General features: G+C 36.8%; 1 protein-coding gene across 1 annotated transcript in view; it reads right to left on the reverse strand.

The window, feature by feature from the left end:
- Positions 1-1,206: 1,206 nt before the first annotated feature.
- RGS7BP (regulator of G protein signaling 7 binding protein) overlaps positions 1,207-21,364 on the reverse strand; it is a 36,593-nt gene continuing 16,435 nt past the window's right edge. The window contains exons 3-6 of the mRNA XM_086480219.1: positions 14,079-14,209; positions 5,329-5,476; positions 3,818-3,888; positions 1,207-1,298 (exon numbers count right to left, since the gene is read on the reverse strand). Coding sequence (XP_086336345.1) covers positions 1,207-1,298; positions 3,818-3,888; positions 5,329-5,476; positions 14,079-14,209 — 442 coding nt within the window. The remainder of the gene's footprint in view (positions 1,299-3,817; positions 3,889-5,328; positions 5,477-14,078; positions 14,210-21,364) is intronic.

Raw genomic sequence — 21,364 nt, forward strand, 5'->3', positions numbered from 1 at the left:
CAGAAAGGCTCACAGTCACCTTCCTCATGTGTTAATGACAAGGGTATGGTGACCTGCTCTAGACAGTAGTTAGAGGTTATTATGGGTTTCATAGCGTTGCAGTCTACCGCAAGTTGAGTTCTGGTGTCTTGCTTATCATCTTGAAATGGCAGTACAATTAGTCTGACCTATTCATATCTATTGCTGCTACTAGCTGCCATTTTAGCATTTATATATTCATCATAATTATCTGTCTTTGTAAACATACTTCTTGAAATGGAAAAATTATCAAAACTTTGTAGTACTCTGACAAAAAAAATAGAAAGAAAAAGATATATACCAGCAATATAACTAGAAACAAGACAACTTTTAACTTAAATAAAAAACTTTATTAACAATGTAAAACGTTTAATATCTTACAGTCTCAGATATTCTGGCATGCTCTATAAGAGTTAATAGTGATATGCAGACACCATGCTTTGAATTCTATTGGAAACAAAATGGGTTGGTGTTGTGTTTTACATTGTTTATTTTAATACACTTTCTTTTAATAAATTATTTCTTCTTTTCCAAAAGCTTGTAAAGATACTATCAGCTTAAAAGGAAATCTGTTGCTTCTATGCATCGTACAGTATGTAGATATGATTTCTCTGTATTTACAAGTTCTAAGTATTTTCATATATGGTTTGTGTATCATAAATTAAAGATATTTTTCTATGAATCTTTTAAATTGAGATAAAGTGGAAGACTAAATATGAATGAAAGCACAAAAAGTGATTGGAGTTTTTGTGCAAATTCTGTTACAATATTGTTTAAATGTTTTATAACTTTAATACTTTTGCTATTAAATAGTTTTCTATGCTTAAAGACTGTTAGAATATAATCAAGTATTTTAATATGATACTAATAAGAGTACTGTACTATGCACAAACTTTTAGCTGCAGATCAAACAATAAAAAAACCTTTAAAATTATCTATTAACCATAATTCATGTGTCTTTTCTCTGAGTGGCTGAAAGTAAGCATGCAAAACATACTTTAAAAAGTTTTAAAAACATTCTTAGTTATGCTAGATCTATTCCACAGCTGGTTTTTGACCACCATAACTTTAAACTATTAAAACCCTTATTTTGAAAAGGGGGATGGAGCAGGCGAGAAAAAGGAATAGGAGAGTGTAGAAAATGTACTTTATAATCAAGAGTAGCAATGTTCTTCTGTGTTTAATCTTCTAACTTGAGACAAGACAACACAGTCCAAAGAATCTTCGCTTCCGTCTTCTTACCAATGGATACGGAGTCAAGTTTAGGAGGCTGCTGTCATCTGTGATGAAAAAAACTCCCACATTTTAATACAAGCACGTACACATGCACACACACAAAAGAGTTTACATCATTTATGTGTCCTAACAGCACCTACACAATCAAGTAATAGATCCCATTGTTCTAGGCACAGAGCAAATAATAACCTGAATTTTGTATATGAGAGTCTTACAATGCTAATTATCAGGCTCTCCATGATAACGCAACAGAAATTTTGGCAAGAAGAATACCACTTCAGTGATGAAACCTACATGAAATTCCACCTTCAGTACTGGGAGACCTAGCCACAATACTCCTCCATGGATAAATAATGTTAGGGTCACAAATAAAACCTAAAGATAAGTAGCTTGAGGTCTTGCAGACATGCAAGTTTGGAAATGTTGATCGTAAGGTTAAACTCTGGCTTAATTTAAACATAAAAAAATATTATTGAGTGGCCGTTTTTGCACACCAGGGAGAATTTCAATTTAAAACTGCAACACTGGAACATCCTGGCTCATCGAGAGAAAAAGCACTTGTCTGGGAAAGTTAGCACAGTACGCTCAACCTGTTTCTGCTTAGCTTTCTACCTTTTATATTAACTCCTTTTAAATTCATACAAAATTTATATATTAGTGCATATACTTATGTTAACTCATGCACTGGCAGCGAGCTATATTGCAAAACTTTTAGAATTAACTTTGAATTTGAGCCATCTTCAGGCATGATTTTAGGCTAAGAGCTATGCCTCACTACGTTACTATTCTAGTTACATCAGGGACCTAGATTTGATTGTAGGCTCTAGATACTACTATAATACAAATACTTAACTATAAGAATATAGGTAAGAGATCATTTAACATTGTGACTCAAGCTCATGAACACATCAACTAAATTTCTCAGCATAGTAACTTCCCTGCTGTCATTTAACAGAATTCCATACAAAAAAACAGGTCCGAGAGAAGTCAGTAACTTTATGTAAAGCTTTTGTGGGCTTGCAATCTTAACTCCATTCCGGTTGTCACTGAAATCAACAGCGAAACACTCACTCATTTACTGAAAGCAGGATCAGGTCTTGCAAAGGTCAATTCGTTCAATGGCATCCATTCACTCATAATCATTCTCTTAAACAGTGCTTGTAATTCATATACATGTCAATATTACAGTACAGACCGTATTAATTACCTATAATGTTGTTTGTTTCTTCTATTTACTTATACTGTTATCTAACTTTAATTAATTAAATTAATTAAAGGTCTTGGAATATTTCAAGTTTTAAGCGCTGTGTAAGTAATGAGTATGACTATCTATTCCCGAGGTATCCATTCTTAGAGGTGATCTGTAAATTAAGATCACAGTTGGAGTCTATGAGAGCTGCAAAAATACCACTTATGGTTACCTGATCCCGGGGCTTCTCTCAGAGCTTTTAAACTCTAGCTGACATGTTTCCCACTCTGCTGCACAGGTAATCAGTGATTTTCTGGCTAGTGTTGAAGGGCAGTGTAGACAGCAGAGAATTCTGTATACCTTTATCTCTATTCTGAATTCAAGTTTCTACATGCTTTATATCCCCCAAATTTGTCTTCTCCTTCCTTATTTCCATCACACTCCTTTCTTCTAGGGTAGGCATAGACTTTATGGAATTTCTCCAGTCTCTACAATGGCACATCTGTATCATAAGGCAATTCCTTTTCTCCTTTCACATAGTTTTCCAGCAAGCCATCCTGCCACAAACTCTTACTTGCATAATGAGTTCATCCATTCTATATTCACCTCTTACCACGTTATGATGAATGCTAGACTGCCTAGTTACCTGCGACAAGATCTAGGACACATTAGGCACACTTCAGCAGCTGCCACTGTGCAAAGACTGCATAGCATTTAAGAAACACACATTATCAAGAAGAAATAAAAAAGGAAAAGTATTGTCTTTTTAATGCTGTTCATATAAGCTAAAGAGCCCCTGGAGATGTGGAGTATTTAACACTGCTGGGCCATAAAATGAAGGCCCATTACATACACGCATAGGATGGAGATCCTGGCTATGTGTGCATTTGTATGGGATGTCCTACAGCTGGATACGGGGAAAAGCAGGCCATTAGCAGACTCAAGGCAAGCATCTTTTCTGCATTGTGTCAGTGTCCTGTTGCAGAAGCTACAAGCAGTGAAGGAGTAAAACAAACCCCATCACTCAGCAGGATCCCTGTCATAGTCTGTGCAATCTACACCTCCACTACCTTTGGAAAAGAAAGCCTGCTGACACAAGGAATTAGTTGTGCTGCTGCCTTCATTTCTATCATCCATAGACACCATATCTACAAAATTTCAGAATACATCATGTGAAACTTGAGATGCCAAAGTTTATGTACTAAATTCAGGCTTCACTGAATCAACAGGGAAGAGATTTCACCTAGATTTTTCTTTTTGTAACTGCTATTTTCTTTTTGTAACTGCTAAAATCCCTAGATTTTTTGTATCTAATGGAAGGCAAACCCTTTAATTATCTTAATTTTCCTTACATGAAGAAAATACAAAACCTACCTTGATTTTTCAGTGGTAAAGGCATAGTCTCCCTGAGTTTACTTAAAAGGTTTTTCATTTCCCTCATATCTCTGTGGAAACAGAAGTTGAAAGAGATACAATAGAACAGCAGTTGAAGACTGAATGGGGAATGGCTCATAGTATAGTATTATATGCTGAAATAATGGAGCAATAATAACAAAAATCTATTGGGGAAAGCATTTGGTTCACACAGGTGTATCAGAAGATGCATACCAAAATAAAGGCCAGCAGATTTAATAAGGGAGCACTTTTAAGCCAGTCTGACATTGACTCATTGCATCTGGTCCAAATTTATGATCTATTCTGGCACTTCAGTATTCCATATTAAATGAACTGGCAGGCACAATGTGATCCTAGTGACAAAATACACAATATGCCTTAAAATTAGCACAAACTAGTGCTTATGTCAACTTAATACACCTTATCAGCATTTTGCAGCTTGTGCCAGGAATGTGTTTCATTGTTCAGAAGGAAATTATCATACATGTAGCTAATTCACTATACTTAAGCTCCCCGCACATTAAGGGAAAATTTTAGAAATAGGGCTGTCACTCTCACCCCTTTTAGGAGGACTCTGGCATGAAATTTTCTAAAAGGCAGAAGATGGAAAATTATTATCTCACAAAGCATTTTTATATGTTTTGAGAGAGGCTAGAAGCTGCAAAACAGCTCCTGTTTTACAGATAGATGGCAGACCAGCAATTTTGTGGGCAGGCTTGTAACAGCTTAAGGCTTTCAGGATTTAAAGACGATGTGCTCTTGCCTCATTCACCTACATATAAAATGGTTCCTAGAAAAGAAGCAGCATGACTAATAAGAAATTACTCAATTTTATTCTCCAAGTTACTCTCTCAGTAGAGCGGAACTTAGTTTTATACAAATAAACATGATAACCATTAAAATCTCAGCAGCAGCTTAATATACAAAGCCATCAAAATAGGTATTTTTTTGCAAAGAAATGTTGGTCATTGGATTACTCTCTACTGAAGGGTCTCATTTTTGTCTTTTAACTGCATAGTTAAGAAGGTAAGAGAAGTACACTTTGACAATCTGTGGATGACATTCCCCTGCCCTCCTAAGACTTCCACATTCATAAATTTGGGCAGAAACAACTGAAAAGAACTAGATTCTGTGGTTTTGATTTATGAACCCAGAACTGCAGGCCAGCAGATTTCAGGTACAAAATCAGAAATCACTCAAGATGAGACAAAAGCTGCTTCTTTTTGAGAACCTGGCCTACTAGCAACGTAATTTCCCACCCTTTGTTTTTGACAATTACCTTCTGGTAATTAGCCTAATTAAAGATGTCACTTCTCCCTGTCCTTCTTTTAGGAGTTGCTCTCAGCAATGTTAAATGTAACAGAGATGTTAACAGGTTACTTAATTCACTGATACCTTTTATAGTAGCAACACTGGCTGCCTAATTGGAAAAGACTAAATAAACCCCAGACAGAAATTTGTTTCCTTTAGGAATGAAGTGCTACATATACCTTTCAGTGTTTTCAATATCGGTGGAAACCTGCCATAAATGCTGTTGAATATCTGTTGGTGATGATGATGTGTCTTCTAAAATAGGTATTTCAGAACTCTCCTCCACTTTAGTATCTAGGATCTTGGGCAGGGCACAAGGTTCTTTTCCTTTAAAATATTTAAACAAAACACATATCCACATCATTTATTAATTAAAATGTATACTCAGATTACATCATTGATGTTTCAAGCTTTATCTTGCACAGCATAAATGAAGAGTGGTGAATGAAAACTCCGAGTAAGAACTGTTCAGAAAGAGAGCAGACCACATCAATCTGCTAATCAGTGCTGATGTATGTTACTCCTAGCAAACAAAACTAAGAGAAGTCCCACATAGCCACATGAGGAGCTTAGAGTTTTAGACAGTGAGTATTATGAAGGGTTTCAGTTAAACTCCAGTGCCTCACACGTGACACAAAATAAAAGCTAGAGGACAAAACAGAAAAAAGTAAGAAAAGTGCAGCATATATTCTGAAAGCAATTTCAAAAACTTTTGACACTCAAGAATATTGCAAACCATGTCTCCTAGTATTACAGCAATACTAAGGGAAAATAAAAAGCAAAAATGTGCAGTTTTGTACTTGATTTTAAAAGCAATACATAGCTGCCACCACTCACAGCCCAATATGAATTATATTCTGAATTCCCATGCTTACACTTGCCTAATTCATGCTCACTATTATGAAAGTGAAATGCAATGTTGGAATTGAATGGGGGCTTCAAGACAGATCTGCCAGGGAGACAATGGGATAAAAGATGTGGACCATGATAGTGGAGCATGCAAGAAAGTTAAGTACTGGTGGGATTTTCTGGTACCCTTGCAAACCTCCTGTGGACCGTCTGATGGGATTCCTTTTCTATAGTGTCAAGTACATTTAAACAAGAAAATTCAAATTGGAGTACGTCTCAGACACATTATTGAGAAGTTAAAGTTTTTCTCCCTCTGAGTTTTCTCATGAAACGAAGTAAACAATCTCAGAAAGGAAAAAAAAACAAAACAACTTTCTAAAAATAGAGAAAAAAATGTCCATGTTTAAACCAGTGGTATGAGGAGTTGAGTAGGAAATGTTTTTTCATCTCGCAATTTTTGCAACTTGAAAAATTTTCACATCAGGACAAACCTGAGTAGTTCCTATAAAGTTTGACAAAGAACAGGAAGAACAAGCACTGCTAACAGAGTAGTTGCCATTTAGCCCATTTTTCTGGGACACTAGAGACCAAGGCTGTAGACCATGCCATATTGCTCTTCCACGTTACAAATAAGTATCCCTGCTATCAGGCTTGTAACCTTGTTTTTTAGACTAGAAATTCCTGGATCTTAAGAAACTCTTTTGGGGCAGGTTCTCTAAACTGTTGTATTCTGTTAAATTATTCCTTTGCTGAAAAAAAAATTATTCTTAGTTACTCGTCTGAATGCCAAACTAGACATTACTTATACTACTGAAGACATTTGCTTAATGTTTTCATTACTCTTTAAAGTCAGGAGGAAGCCCTTTCCCCTGCTTCCCCCCAACTACATCATCTAACTATGATTCCAAGAGACGGCATGACCTGACATCACAAGGTTACCATCTATAAAAGAATGATGTCCTCTGTCCTTTCTCTGCTGCTTACTTTGGCATCCACTGCTAATCTGTGATTTATCAGATCCCTCTGTCAGCCACTTTAACTCATTAAATGGTAGAAGATTACCCCAATAAAAGGAAAAATAAAATGCGAAGTTTTCTGATGTTGCAATTATTTAAGTCAGGCCAGTAAAGCACTCTACATGTTCAAGAGGACGCGAAGTGCCAGAGAGGAGGATGATCATCTGGGAAGAAACAGTGGAAGGGAGGAAGAAATGGAGGTATGATAAGGGAGGGGAGATAGAGAGGAAGGGATCAAGATCTTTCTGGTGGCAACAAGCTATTATGGTAGAACAGCAGCCTAACCCTACTTCTCAGATTGCATGTTTTGCTCTGTATCATCCTGTAGGTATAACTTTCAAATTTTTCTAGTTCTTAACTGCAGCTTATGCTGTTATTTTAAGGTAGTGCATATTGTACACTTTTAATTCTTCCTTTGTGTAAGCTTCATTATTCATTGTTCTTCCCATCATAAGAAGCCCATAACATAACATACTGTTACCAATATCTCACTCACCACTTCTTTGTAAGAGAGTGTTGCCCCAGGGAAACTGTAATTTGCCACTGATATTACAAGGTGTTACTGCTGGAACTGGGTATTAGTTAATTCTCCCATTATTTCACAGTGTTATGTTGGTACTCTGACCTGACCTTTGGTGACATGATGTCAAGAACAATCCGGTCTATAGATGCATCCCTTCAGCGATGTGAAAGGTGTTTCAATGGAAACAATAACAATATTTGATGAAATAACAGTAAAGGTTCTTTTTCACAACTTCAGAACAGAAGCACCGAGACTGTAGCGTTCTTTTTGTTAGCACAAAGGCAATCTCTTGCATATTTGAATGAACGGCAGAGATTTCTTTTCAACTGAGAAAGAGCTCTTTACCAGTAATTCCGTTGTATTGTGAACAATTCACAAAGCCTTTCTTGAATTTCAGAGCATCTGCTCAATCACTTGAAAACACTGAAAGTGTCAGCTAATAATAAAGGTTTTGCTTAAATAATGTATATGACTCAGGCTTAACATTTCTACTACATGGCATAGCCTGTAGAGAAACAAAAGCTCTGCAATCTTCTCATCCTTCTACTGGCGGTAACCAGATCTTTTCTATTATACATTCTTAAAATAGGGACACGGACCTTAAATTTTACTTTCAAGTTACTCAGTGGAAAGACTTTCATTAACTTCTGTTGGAGTTTGACAAAGCACACAGCCTTGTCAGATGTGTCCACATAGATTTGCTGTTACTGCCAGTTGAGCAGACAGAGGCTTCTTTACTGTGAAATTTTAATATAAACCATGATGTATTCTTTGTCTTCTAGCCTCTAATTCAGCATTTGGTTTTTTTTTTTGTTTTTTGTTTTTTTTTTTTACTTTAAGAAGCAGAAAATGTCTTTGGTACGAAATTAAATTCATTGAATTAAACAGTGCTGAAGATCAAACTTGATTGAGGATAAATAAGAGGGTAGAAAACAATCAGTTCCGTAAGGTTACAGGCATCATCTGTGACCACCGTGCTTTATGTGTCTCACCTGTTGTGCTCCTCACTGCTTTCTGTGGTTCCCTATTTTGATACCCTACACACCTACTCTTAGTCATCAGCTACTTCGTAGGGAAACTTACATAACGAAAAAAAAATTATAGGTCCCACAGAGCTAGTTAGATTTCACTGCAGATGAATAGGAAAGATCTTTGAGGGGAGTAACAGAGTTTAACAAAGCTGAGAGAACCACTCTCTCAAAAGGAGACAGCATTTGTATCAGGCTTCTAACCAGGCAATTAAGGATAAATGCACAAGGTATAGATCACAGCCAAAGTAAATGAAAAAGAGAACATAAAAAGGGGGAACAGGAAACAATCACGTAGGAAGTAAAAAAAGAAATGTGGCTTAACAGCCTAATGAACTTCATTCCTGACTTACACTTGGCACCTGCAGAACTCAGAGATTGTCTCACTGGAAATTTTATTATTGAGAAGAATGCAATAGGAACAACAAGTCTGTGGTAGAATTGTTTTCCTCTGTCCATGTCTGTTTCTGTTCTATTCATTTTGGCCTTTTCACAGTGTTCACGGGAGAATAAGTGATTCTCTTGACTTTTTAAGTGCTTGTTTCACCACACCTGTGTACTTCTCTCTCACATCTTATTGTCTACATTTAGGCTGCACCCAGGGCTAAACTATAACAGTCATTCTATCACCCAATGAACCCTCACCAGCCAGGGAGGGGAATCATGAAAAAGGAGAGCAGACCCATGGGTAGCAGTGAAACAGATTTAATGAAAACAGCACCCATACCAACAGAGATACACTTAGCCAAATGAATATCCAGTCATCACAATCAACTGGAGAGCAGTCTTCAGGAGAAACCAGAGGAGGAGCAGGAGAAACCACACTGGAGCTCTCTCTCCTCAACAAACCTTCCGCCTGTATAATGACCATGACATTATGGGATGGGCTACACTTGTAGCTAACTCAGGTCAGCTGCCCTGGCTGGCTTGAAACTGTATAGCATGGCTGGGCTGTGATTCTGTCCCAGCCAAACCAAGACATGTATCCCTCTTGTGTAAGTAATATGTGAAAGTAATTACACATATCTACCAGTCTTTAAATAGAATGCTGAGATTATAGCACATGTGTTAAACAATCCTTCCTTTCTCCTTCAAAACTCTAAATAGCATGTAATTTAAACAAAGCCAAACAAAACAAAAATCCTTTCACTGAATTCAGAGTCTATTTCTGTAATCTGTAATATAAGCTATCATAAGATTTTAGGCACTATTTTAAGGAAATATATGTTATCACAAAACACACATTGGAAAAACAACAATTATGTGATGAACTTCTTGTATGGTACATGATACACAGTTATCTATGAGTTGGTATTCTTCTGATGTACCAAGAAGGCAGGAATGAGTTCAGTCTGAATTTACATCACAAAAGCCTAACGTTTTCTGTCCATAGTACGCACATGTGATTTTCCCATAAGACTCAATTCTTCACTTTTTCACCTAAATATTCAGGTACCTACCACTCTGGTTAGTGCTGGTATCGTTCTGACCTCAGCTATGTTTATACAAGTCAGATGGGGCCCACACATCTCAATTACAGTGACAGATCTGTAATTTTTTCTTCAGGGCTTCCAAATAGGCTTGTGGTAAGAATAAACAACATGTAGGTTATAAGCATTAAAGTATCTTCCATCTTATTCTAAGAAATTATTCATGTATAAACACATGATTGAGATAAAAAGACACAGGAAAAAATAAAGACTTTGAGACCATTTCATACAACAAACTGTAAGATTCTGGAGACTAGAGCGATGTGTAAATAAATGACAGCAGGAATTACCTCTCCATGTGAGCATGCTTCTTTTTAAACAAGTTACAAACAATACTGCAGGTTGAACTGATTCTGGACCATAAGAACAACATATCCTTATAACTATAGATGAGCAGTGACTTATTTTGGCCTAACTCAGCATAAAAGGCTACCAGTTTCAAACCCTGTGCTTCTTTGACAAGGTAGCTTTAACTATTTGTACAGCATTTTTTGAACTCTGGAAGAAGTCCAGTTCATTTTAACTGTCCCCTTCTGCCTTTGATTTGTTATATAGACTTACTCCCTTCATTATTAGAATAGTGACTTGCTCAAATGCTGCATAGTTAGCTAATAGAATGACTGCAATCTGCAGAAATTTAAATTTAATTAAAAAAAAAAAAATTCTAATATATGTAATTACATAACCAAACAAGTCAGCTATATCTGTAGATGATCCTTCGAAATTCACGTTTTCTTTACAATTTATGTATAGACATTAAATTTTGGTAATGTGCACTTCCACAGTGACATGATGTAATGATCCATTGACAATAACATTTTACAGTTCCTAACAATGAAAAGAATATAGTATTATTGTGGATACACTATTCAGCAAAGCTTTTTTATGTTTACATTTTGAAAATGCAATGAAGTTCTTTATAAGGTATCAACGAAAACCTTTGACCCCAAAATATTTGTGGCTGAATATAGCAATGTATGCTGAAATGTACTTAAGAATTCTGAGGTAGTTCCAGGTTTTCTCAGTGTGGGACCTTGACAACCTCAGTATTAATTTGGAAAAAGGACCATCACATCCAGCAGCCTCCATGGTCAGAAATTATGTCACCTGCTTCTTCTAAGACCTTGCTAGCTAAGCCAGGATTTGTTTATTTAATCAAAAGAATAGTCAATGTTGGGAACATGCAATGTGAATAAAGTAGACATAAACATTTAAAGGAATTAGAGCTGAATTTTGTAAACACTTCAGAGACACTTAACCTCCTTCAGAATATCTTACTTTCCATGAAACTCTTTTAAGAACTGTATTTGACACTGCTTCCTAAGGCACAAAGCTATATAATTCAAATGACGGAGTGGAACAGTTAAAGCAAAACCAAGATTAGGAGAGAAGCTGAAGGTCCTAGGTAAGTGAACTCATCTGTTGCTTGACTAAGTCTGAAAAAGATGATTCTATCCAGAGAAGTTCTGCCAGTGTGATAATGATGCAGAAGAAAACCAGATGAACAAATACAGTGAGAAGTTTCAGATTTCCTGGAAGAGCTGCAACATGAGCTGCCATCTGCCATATCTGCCATCCCCTGAACAGGTGATTGCTACAGTCACCCCCAACATGTATTTGCTATGATAAAAGGGACAGCAAGATCCTTAAAGCCATTATGTTAGCACCTGTAGGAAGACAGCAGAGTTTCTCACAGTGCTGCCCTGAAAACTGGACTCTATACCTACCCAAAGTTTTCATGTGATCTTATCCAAGTTGCTTAAACTCAGATCCTCAAAATAGTTATCAGCAAAGTATTTCTAATTGTCTAGCTGCTTAACACAGAGATTCTGACCTCAGCTGCAAATGAAGCTACTGAAAAATTACTCTATGAACACACAGAGCACTGCATAAAGTACACTGCAATCTCAGATTCTAAATTAGCAATCTTTAGCTTAATCTCTCTTTGTTCCTTCTTTACAATGGGAAAAATTGCTACTACCTCACTACTTAAGGCAGTTTTGAAGATGCTCCCATCAGCGTGTGAGTTACTGAGAAAGGTCTGAGGAACAGAAGGATTCTGCCTTTAGAACAGAACTGTGTGCAATAAATACAATGTATGACACTGAACAATTAGGATAAAAGAAAGATGTATGCCTAAGTAAATATTTACATTTTCCTAGAGATAAATTTATGCACTTTGCCAACACTGCAGTGCCATTCTCCATATGTAAAGAAATTAAAGAAGGGTATGGATTCATTCTTCTCCTTGGAAAATACATTATGTTTTGGCAGAACGCAGAATAAAAACAGGTTGCAAGGTCACCTAGTCTAGCACCCTACTGAAAGCAGGGCCAACTTGCATCATATTGCTCAGGCCTATTTGAGTTATCGGTATCTACAAGGATGGCGATTTCACAGCCTCTTTGGGTGCCTGTTCTGGTGTATGACCACTTTCACTGCGAAAAAATAATTAACATGCAACTGGAATTTTCCATGTTGCATGATGCCTTTACAATACTTCTAGGTGTTGTAAATACCAAGTATTTCACATAGAAGAGCAATGTTCTATTGGCTAAGTTCCAAAATTCAAATTCTTTGAATCCCTGTGATTATGTAATTTTTGCCTATTAAGAATTTTTTTCAAAGAATGTCACAGAAACTTGGAGCCAAGTTACTGCGTTTATATCGATAGAGGACAAAAATTACTCTATTTAGCAATGGCAGAATAGCTACCATGACTTTCTTTATGATGAATTGAGAAACCAATGTATATAAAAAGTTCTGCCAGATAAGAACTAAGCTGGCCCATAATAAAATGCCATAATTCATCTTATCCAACTTCAGACATATAATAGTTTGGTGTTTAGTTTAAGTTATTAATGCAGATACCATTGAGAGGCAAAAGAGAGAGACAAGACATATTGGGGTTACTCAGGTCACTTCAAGCTACTTTCTTTCTGCAAATACAGAAGGTGGTTTGCCAACTGTAGCCACAGCTAGGGAACATAGTGTAATCTGTCTTAAGAAACAATGACTCACTTTAGCTGCTACTGGCATCTTGTTATACAATGGCTCTGTTAATTCTGTCTGTAATTTCTTTTTGACTTGAGAAAATCACTGAGAAGCTCAATGGAGCAGTTATAAACCTCTAATTCTTAGTTTCATAACAAAAATATCTCTGGCTTTCGCTGTAGCCTATACCTAAGTGTGAAAAATACATCACAGGATCTTTCTGCACGAAAGCAAATGCATAAGGTTCATTACAAGGCCTTCATTACAGTTCATTACAGACTTTTGTCTTGCCTTTACCTATTCTGCTGAGATGCTATCAGTGAAAAGAGTAGTTACAATCAGCACAGATACAGTCCCAATCATGTGTGCCATCACTGAGTAATGAGGTTACTAAGTAACCTATTAAATAAATTATCTGCATTTTTACATCTTCCTTTCAGTAGGCGGTTAACCAAATATGAAATCATTAGAGAGGTGCATTTTCACTGAAGCAAGGACATCTTCCTTGTGTGTAAAAATACTTTGTGAGGTAGATTTCAGTTTTGAATATACTATCTAGTTTTATAAAGGTGGGCAGCTTTTTAACCATATTTATCTGTCTTTTGCTATAAGCTGGCATTGCTGGATGAATAACAACAGGGACAGTAAAGGATCAGTTTAGTACTGAAACTATCCCATATTGCTCCACCAAACACTTGCCCCGAACAAATACCTTTAAAAAAGTGACTAAGATCGTTTGCCCGTTGATCAGACTAATGACAGCTAAAGCTTTCGGGACCACTCTTTTAAAAAAAATTTCAGACTTCCAAATTGCAAGGACATTAGTGCTACATGCCTGGTATGACACACTTCTGTAAGGAAGATAATAATGAAACAAATACAGCTTTTTTTCAGTAGCTGAAAAGCTTCAGTGGTATAGTTCATTTTATGGTTTGGTGCTTTGCCTTTCATGAATACCCATGCACACCCCAAAAAACTGCTCTTTTTTTTTTTTCAGTTCAGCATCTGTATATTAGTGCAATTCAATACCTTTCCGATGAAACTGCAGCGATCCCAGCAGACATATGGACTTAAGCATTTCTGTTGTGTACATTTCTAAGCAACACTGCAACTGGATATATAGTCTACAAATTTCAGGATGAATTTCACCATCTTCTGGGCTGCAGTAAAAGAGAAAAAATTTAGTTAGGAATAGGACTGGAAGGACATTGACGGTCATCAAATCCACTTCCTTACAGTTGAAAGCAATCACATCATAATCTGCTTCATAAACTATTAAGCTATATGATATAGGTATATGATAAAAACCCTGTTTCTACCAAACTGTATTTACAAACAATTCTTTAGTTCTATAAAGCTCTAGGCTCAAAACAGCTAACTTAGGTTATCCTTCAAAAGATTGCATGTCCTTATTTTTGCCTCTGCATATTTTTGGAAAAGGGGCAAATAACTGACTGAGATCGCTTCTCCTCTTTAAAGCTTTGGATTAGTATTTTCTTGTAGATTGAAGTGTTCTTTTGCCATCCAGTTTCAGTTACCCTTGGTTATGGTGCAGATGCTGGAGATTGCAGGACCACTTTCACAGTCACTGTTCAGGTTACAAATCCTGGATTAGGCATAATCAACCCTACTTCGAAGATGTTCTCATCAGAAACAAGTCAGTTGTTGTCTTTTGGTTCTATAGCTTCTGTCTGAATTTATTTTTTCCTCTCTATGTTTAAATTAGTAGTCATGTGATACTGCACTGAGGAGAATGGGATGTTCGAGAATTTTTTTCAGAAAAGTAGTAAGACTCTTGAAAACAAAAACTGAAATCAAGAGTAACCCTACACCTCCAATTAATTGCTTAGGACACTAAGAAAATAATTTATCCGGTTCCAGGAACCAAATCTCATGCCTTGCTGTAAAATCAGACATTAAATCTCACTTTTTTGGCTGAGAATGCTGCATGGGCAGAAACACACTTTTTAATAAACTTAAATCGTTTCTGTAAGTGCTAACGAAGTAATTTAACCAGTCATACCCGAGAACTAGGTTTTCAATGCTCCTACTAAAGGTACTTTCAATAGGGCAGTAAGTGGTAAAATTCGAGAGTTAGGATTTCAGTCATCTCATGTTCAGACATTCTTGCTATTGGTTTGCTACATAGTGCAGTTAAATGATAAGATAAACCCTCAAAAATGGATTTTATAATAACCTGCTTTTCTAAATAACCTGAACCTAATGGCATTTCTGAATACTACTGCTAAGAAATGAAAAAAATTTTTCAGCACATTTTCAGATTTCTAGCCTGTGAATAATATAAACAAAGCTTTCACAATAAAGAGATTGCTAATTTTTTACAGTGATTGAATTTCCTGTGTTTAAACTGATACTTCAAAAGATCCTCCTGTATATCAAATAAAAGTAGACTTGTGGATTTCCTCATGGGAACCAAAGCAACTTACCTGGCATTATTTTATTCTAGCTGTCCCTGGCAAAACAATTGAGAGTCTGCACGCAGGTGTAAGAAAACAGCATTTTCCTCATACAGCTATTTAATTTCTAAGAAGCAAAAATGGTGAAAACCTTTCTTTAAATCTTTTTTTGGTCCTACTAACAGAATTTTTAACTGTGTGGACTAAGAAAGCAGCAATTATATACAAGATGATTGGCTCATAAGCCAATTTGAATTTATCAGAAGCTTCCTAATCACAAATGAGCTGAAACAGTAATCAGAAAGAAGATTAATACGTGTTTTAATTTACTTATTTTGCTGTTGTAAATCTAACGTATTTTTCTAGTAAACTCTATTTATGAATAGCATGACAATAAGAACTAGAAACATCTATGATATATGCATGTTCTGACCCATTCTTTTTTTTTTCAAGACTATGGAGCACCTGCAAATGGACTGTGGGCAAAATTCTTGTCTCATTTGCAAATCCAGAGTAACAACAGCAACAAGCAAGAAAAAAAAATTTTAATTATCCAAAGTTTATACAATGAGAATTATTTCCAGGCCACTACCCTCAGTGATTGTCTCAAACCATTTAATTAGTGTTTAATTGCAACAATGATCACAAGAATTCCATTAGCTTGCAACCAGTTTTCTCCGATGCCTGTACATAGGCCTCATTTTCAACTCCGAAAGCTACAAGCTGTCATGCCAATGCACATGAAGATTTCTATTATAATCCCTGAAGTACACTCTGTGTAGTGGGCTTAAATTTTCCCTTTAAAGTATCATCAATTTCACTTATCTCTTTTCTATTTCTGTATGTTCATGAGAAATGCTGAACAAGGTACTAGTACAGCATAAGATTCAGAAAGCTGATTATGACATGTTTATTATTACAACAGCTATACACCAAATTTTTGTTTATTTATGAAGTTCATGCAAACTTGTGTTACCACCCTCCCAAGCTACCTCTGTTTCAGTCAGTCCAGCTGATTTCTTTATGAAGACCACCTAGATATTCAAGAGAAATCTCATATAACACAATCTTGTACAACTACTGTGCTATATTGTGTTCTCAACAGAGCTGTTTAATAGCTTTTGTGCAGCTGGACATATTAAAGCTAGCACAGCACTGAGCACCTGCCCATAAGCCAAAGACCAGTTGCTCATTGCTGGCTTCCAAGCACAGCTGCCACAAAGCTGTGAATAGGAATTGTGCTTGCTTGCCGCATCCATTGTGGAGCAGAAATTTTCTTGCCTCTCCCTCTCCACTTAGGTAAGATAAAGAGCTACCGATAACCTTTACAGGATTTAGATACACAGGTTGTGGCTTTTTTGAGGATGCTTCACCTGACAGGGAAGGACCGCTGCCTTTTACAAGATGAATGCAATGAATGGCCCACAGAGGAAGGGACCGAAGACAGATTTATGGAATTCTATAGCTCTGAGAAAGCCTCTTGACCTGCCAGTGAAGCAGCAAGACACATGTGTTCCCATACATGAGGAAGGGGGAATGGTGAGATGGGTGTACATGTGCTTACACAAACATTTTGCATGTAGGCTAAAGTTTATAGGTCCATATAAGCAGGCATATTGCTTAGTAACTGTCAGGCTTCACTCCTGCCTCATCTTCACTAGAAAACAGTAGGCTTTGATTTTCAAATAGAAGTAAGAGAAAGGCTTCCTTCATGCAGATATTTTTTAGTTTTGTTTTTAATAATAAAAACTGTATGAAACAAAGCCAGGCAGTTAGCTTATTACCACCAACGACATTTCCCATCATGAGGTTTGTAGGATTACTTATTCGACCTAGAAAGACCTGATGACGTCTAGGAAAAACTAGCAGATCATTTGGCTCTGATTTTCCTTTTTTCTCTCTCTGCTAAATTATGCTGATAGCCATGTATTAAACACTTTCAAATGTCATGTTCCTCCCTTACTAGGAATGTCTGTAGTTGTCACACGAATACTATACCACTACGGTGCCATAAAAGGTAGAAGTCCTTATTCAAAGATGTGGATACTACTCAGTTGATGAGAAACTCGTACTACTGTGTGAGCTGTATTCTTGCAGTTTGAAAGTTCTGATATCTACTTACTAAAAGCAGTTAGAAAAGAGAAAATGCTGGTTTATTCCTTTCCGTAACAGCATCTTAAGTTATGTAGTTTATCAGGCTGCTATTAAAATAAAAAGTAAATTTCTTTGTAAAAATAACTTAAATAAATCTGTAACATGACATTTTCATACTTTAACCATTGGTAAAATCGATGGTTTTCTTTCCATAAAATCCTACTTTTTAAAAATCAGGTCTTGTTGTTCAACTGAATATGTTTATGAAGCACTGAAAGAGGTGGAATTTACTTTCCTTTATATTTTCCTGATATTTAAATTAAAACCTCTAGAGGGAGCTCTTATACCAACCATATAGTAGCCGGTATACGTACGACAGGTGAACGCAGCTCTTTGGACAAGCATTTTGAAATACAAGAATAAACGTGATTCAAACACCCCTCCTTAACATGAAAACGTAAAGAGTGAATATTCCATTAAAATTTTTCTTTGTTTGTTTGTTTGTTTTTCCAAAATAGTTGACAGATTATTTTATTGTACTGCCAAATGTTGTTTATAACTAAAAAACACCTTCAGGTTTTCCTGAATTCCCAAAGGTGTCCAGCACTCATAGTTCGTTGAAATTAGTGAAACTTAAGACTACTAAAACTGAACAGAGATTATGTCTAATTCTGAATTTAAATTAAAAGGTTTGGTCACACATTTACAACAAAGCAGTGTTTTATTTTTACTATAAACAACATTTAAAAATACATTAAACAAAAAACATTAAACAACATTTAAAAATACACACTGATGTACTATCTGCTTAAAAACGTAATTTTTATGAAGGGTTTGATACACCTTTTTGTAGAAGTATTGTTTTGACAAATTCTACGCTTAACTTTAAAGTATCATTTTTATGAACAGTATCAATACCTCTAAAATATGAGCTGAAAGAACTATCTAGACATACAATGAAGACTGCTTGTCTTCAACAGCTAAAGGAAAAATCTGGCGAATCAGAAGTGAAAATGAGTTCATCAAATTCTGCCTTATGCCCCATATACATACTTCCCATGAAAAGGAATGTGAATTGGCTTGATAAGCTGTGGAAAATCACTGCCCACAAATACTACCCTCTAGATTGTCTTTTAATTTAGTATCAGAAACACTGCAGTTTAGAAATATGTAGCAGCTACAAATTTGACCTGGAAACAAGCCTTACCTCAGAGATTATAGTTCTGCCAGAACGAAAAATGTGACAAATACTGCAGAGGAAATGTGCTTACTCCCCTTAGATACTGAGGGCAAGAGGCTCCTCCGATTATGGCTCAGCTGCAACAGCCTACTAAACCTGCCTCTGCTTCTGTATCTTAAGTACATCGCTTATTTCTTTATCACTTAACCATTCATCTTTAAAGGTAACAAAAGACTTGCTGATTCATTTTGAATACAAGTAGAGAAGCCATTCAACGACAATGTTTTCTTCTAAACAGAACTTGAGAAAACATTCTTATTTCTGTTCCTCCCATCTGCTGGGGTTATTTTTTTTTTTAAATGTGTTTCACACAAACTGCTGTCAGTTTCAGTATGATGTGTTTACTAATGCGCTCTAATACTGTGATACAACTGCTACAACATCCCAGTCCAGCCAGAGGAAAAGCAGGGCTAGTGCTTTCTAGTAGACCCATAAATGGTTGCAATGTTGTTTTTATTAAATCAGATTGTTGTTTTTGAAGCAGTTACAACAGCGCTCTCAATAACAAAACACATGTGATCAGATTTTGTTTAGTTAGACCAGTGTGAATCTCCAATTACTCTGATAAAGTTGATGGAGTCAACATAGGTATATCGTAATACAAGTAGAATAAAAACACAATGCAGTGACTTACATTGTAGAGATATTTCTAACTCCCAAGCTGATGGCAGTTTAGATATTTCCACGCTAGAACAATTCAGCTACAACTATAGCAGTTGGAAATAGACTTTTCTTATCCATTCAAGCAAATCTCACTGACTTCCATAGAAATTATCGATAAACCAAGGGCCATGTATGATCTGCAAATTAGAGTAATTTTGAATATGCTGCTGTTTACTTTTTCTGCCTGGCTCCCCTCTTTCAGATATACCAAAGGAAAAATATAGCATCACTTACATTATTGAAATCTTCTATTTTTTTTTATGCTGAAGTTCTAAAATTCTTTTGGAAACTTACTGTACGAGATAATTACTAACCTTACTTTTAAAATTACAAATTAATTAATACTGTGATTATTCCGCACCCCTGACTTTATATTCTCAGGAGATCAAGTATCACACACTGTTTTCAAGAGCTGTGCATGTACTTAGCAGCTTATCCACTATTTGCAGGTGCTATTCAGAAAGCGTTTTTTTGAAACTATCAGAATCACAGACTGGAATTTTCTAGACTTGTTCCCTCAGAAGTGAATTTTACTGTCTGAATTAACTCGAGCATGGGCAAGAAGTAAATTACCAGAGGAGTATCCAAACTTCCACTAGAGGACAAAACCAATTATAATCGCTTGGTAAAACTTCTTGGACTTGAGTAAAACAGCAGTGATGTAAGAAATTTTATTCAAATTTGCTCCACTTTAGGCAAGACTAGATGTATTGGGTGTAGGTGGCAAGGTTTTGGTAACAGTGGTGGCTACAGGGTGCCTGTCCTCTGTGGAACGAGGTGGGGGGCTGCCCTGTGCCAGCCTGTTCCTGCCGCTCCACAGCAGATTCATGGCAGGGCACAGCTGAGCCCATTGGCCAAGTCTGTGGCACCTTCCTGAGAACTTAACTTTTAAAAAGGGCAGAAAACACCACAGGGAGAGAGGAAGAGGGAATAAAAAGAGTGAGAAATGAGAGAGGGAACATCAAGGTCAGACAAAGGAGGAGGAGGATCTCCATGGCAGAGCAGATCTTCCCTGCAGCCTGCAGAGAGGAACATACCAGAGCAGATGGATATTCCTGAAGGAACTGACACCTGTGGAGAGCCTACAGAGGAGCAGATTTTCCTGACAGGACTGCAGCCTGTGGAGGAGCCCACGGTAGAGCAGAGGAAAAGCACAAGGAGGAAGGAGCAGCAAAGCAGAACTGCTGTGGACTGACTGTAACTCCCCAGTCCCCATCCTTTCTGCACTGCTCAGGGCAGCAGGCACGGGGGAGGCAGAGGAGTCTGGAGTGAAGCTGAGCACAGGAAAGGGGACAGAAAACGTGATGTTTTAATGTTTGCCTCTTTGCTTCCCACTACCCAAATTAGTAATTATTTTAATTGGCAATAAATTAGATTAATCTTCCCCAAATCAAGCCTGCTTTGTCTGCAATAATAGTTGGTAACCAACGTCCCTGTCTTTATCTGTGCCTTCCCCCCCCCCCCCGCCAGCTGTCTCATTCCTTTTCTGGTTTTCTCCCCACGTCCTGTTGAGGAGTGACAGAGCAAGCAGCTGGTGGGAGTTTGGCTGTTGGCTAAGGCTAAACCACCACACTAGCTAAGTGTCCCCGATAGGATACTTCTAAGCACTCAGAATCCCAAGTGAAATTGTACGTGTCTAATTATGCTTTTGAGTTACTGTAAGATTAAAAAAAAAAAAAAAAAAAAAAGCAGGGCTTGACCACCAAATCTTTGCAGAAACTAACTCTAAGCCTCATTTCCATCATTCTTTCCTGCAGCTGGCTGTCCCTTGCCTTTACTTTAGGGAAATCTGTAAGACTTCTGCACTAGCCAAAGATGACCTTAACAGGGCCTTTTTCTCTGCACATTATCAGGCTCCCTGTTGACAAGAGGTGGTGTCCAGTTAGATGAAAGAAATTTTT

The sequence above is a fragment of the Leptosomus discolor genome, chromosome Z (assembly GCF_034619465.1).
Source record: "Leptosomus discolor isolate bLepDis1 chromosome Z, bLepDis1.hap2, whole genome shotgun sequence".
Classification (NCBI taxonomy): domain Eukaryota; kingdom Metazoa; phylum Chordata; class Aves; order Leptosomiformes; family Leptosomidae; genus Leptosomus; species Leptosomus discolor.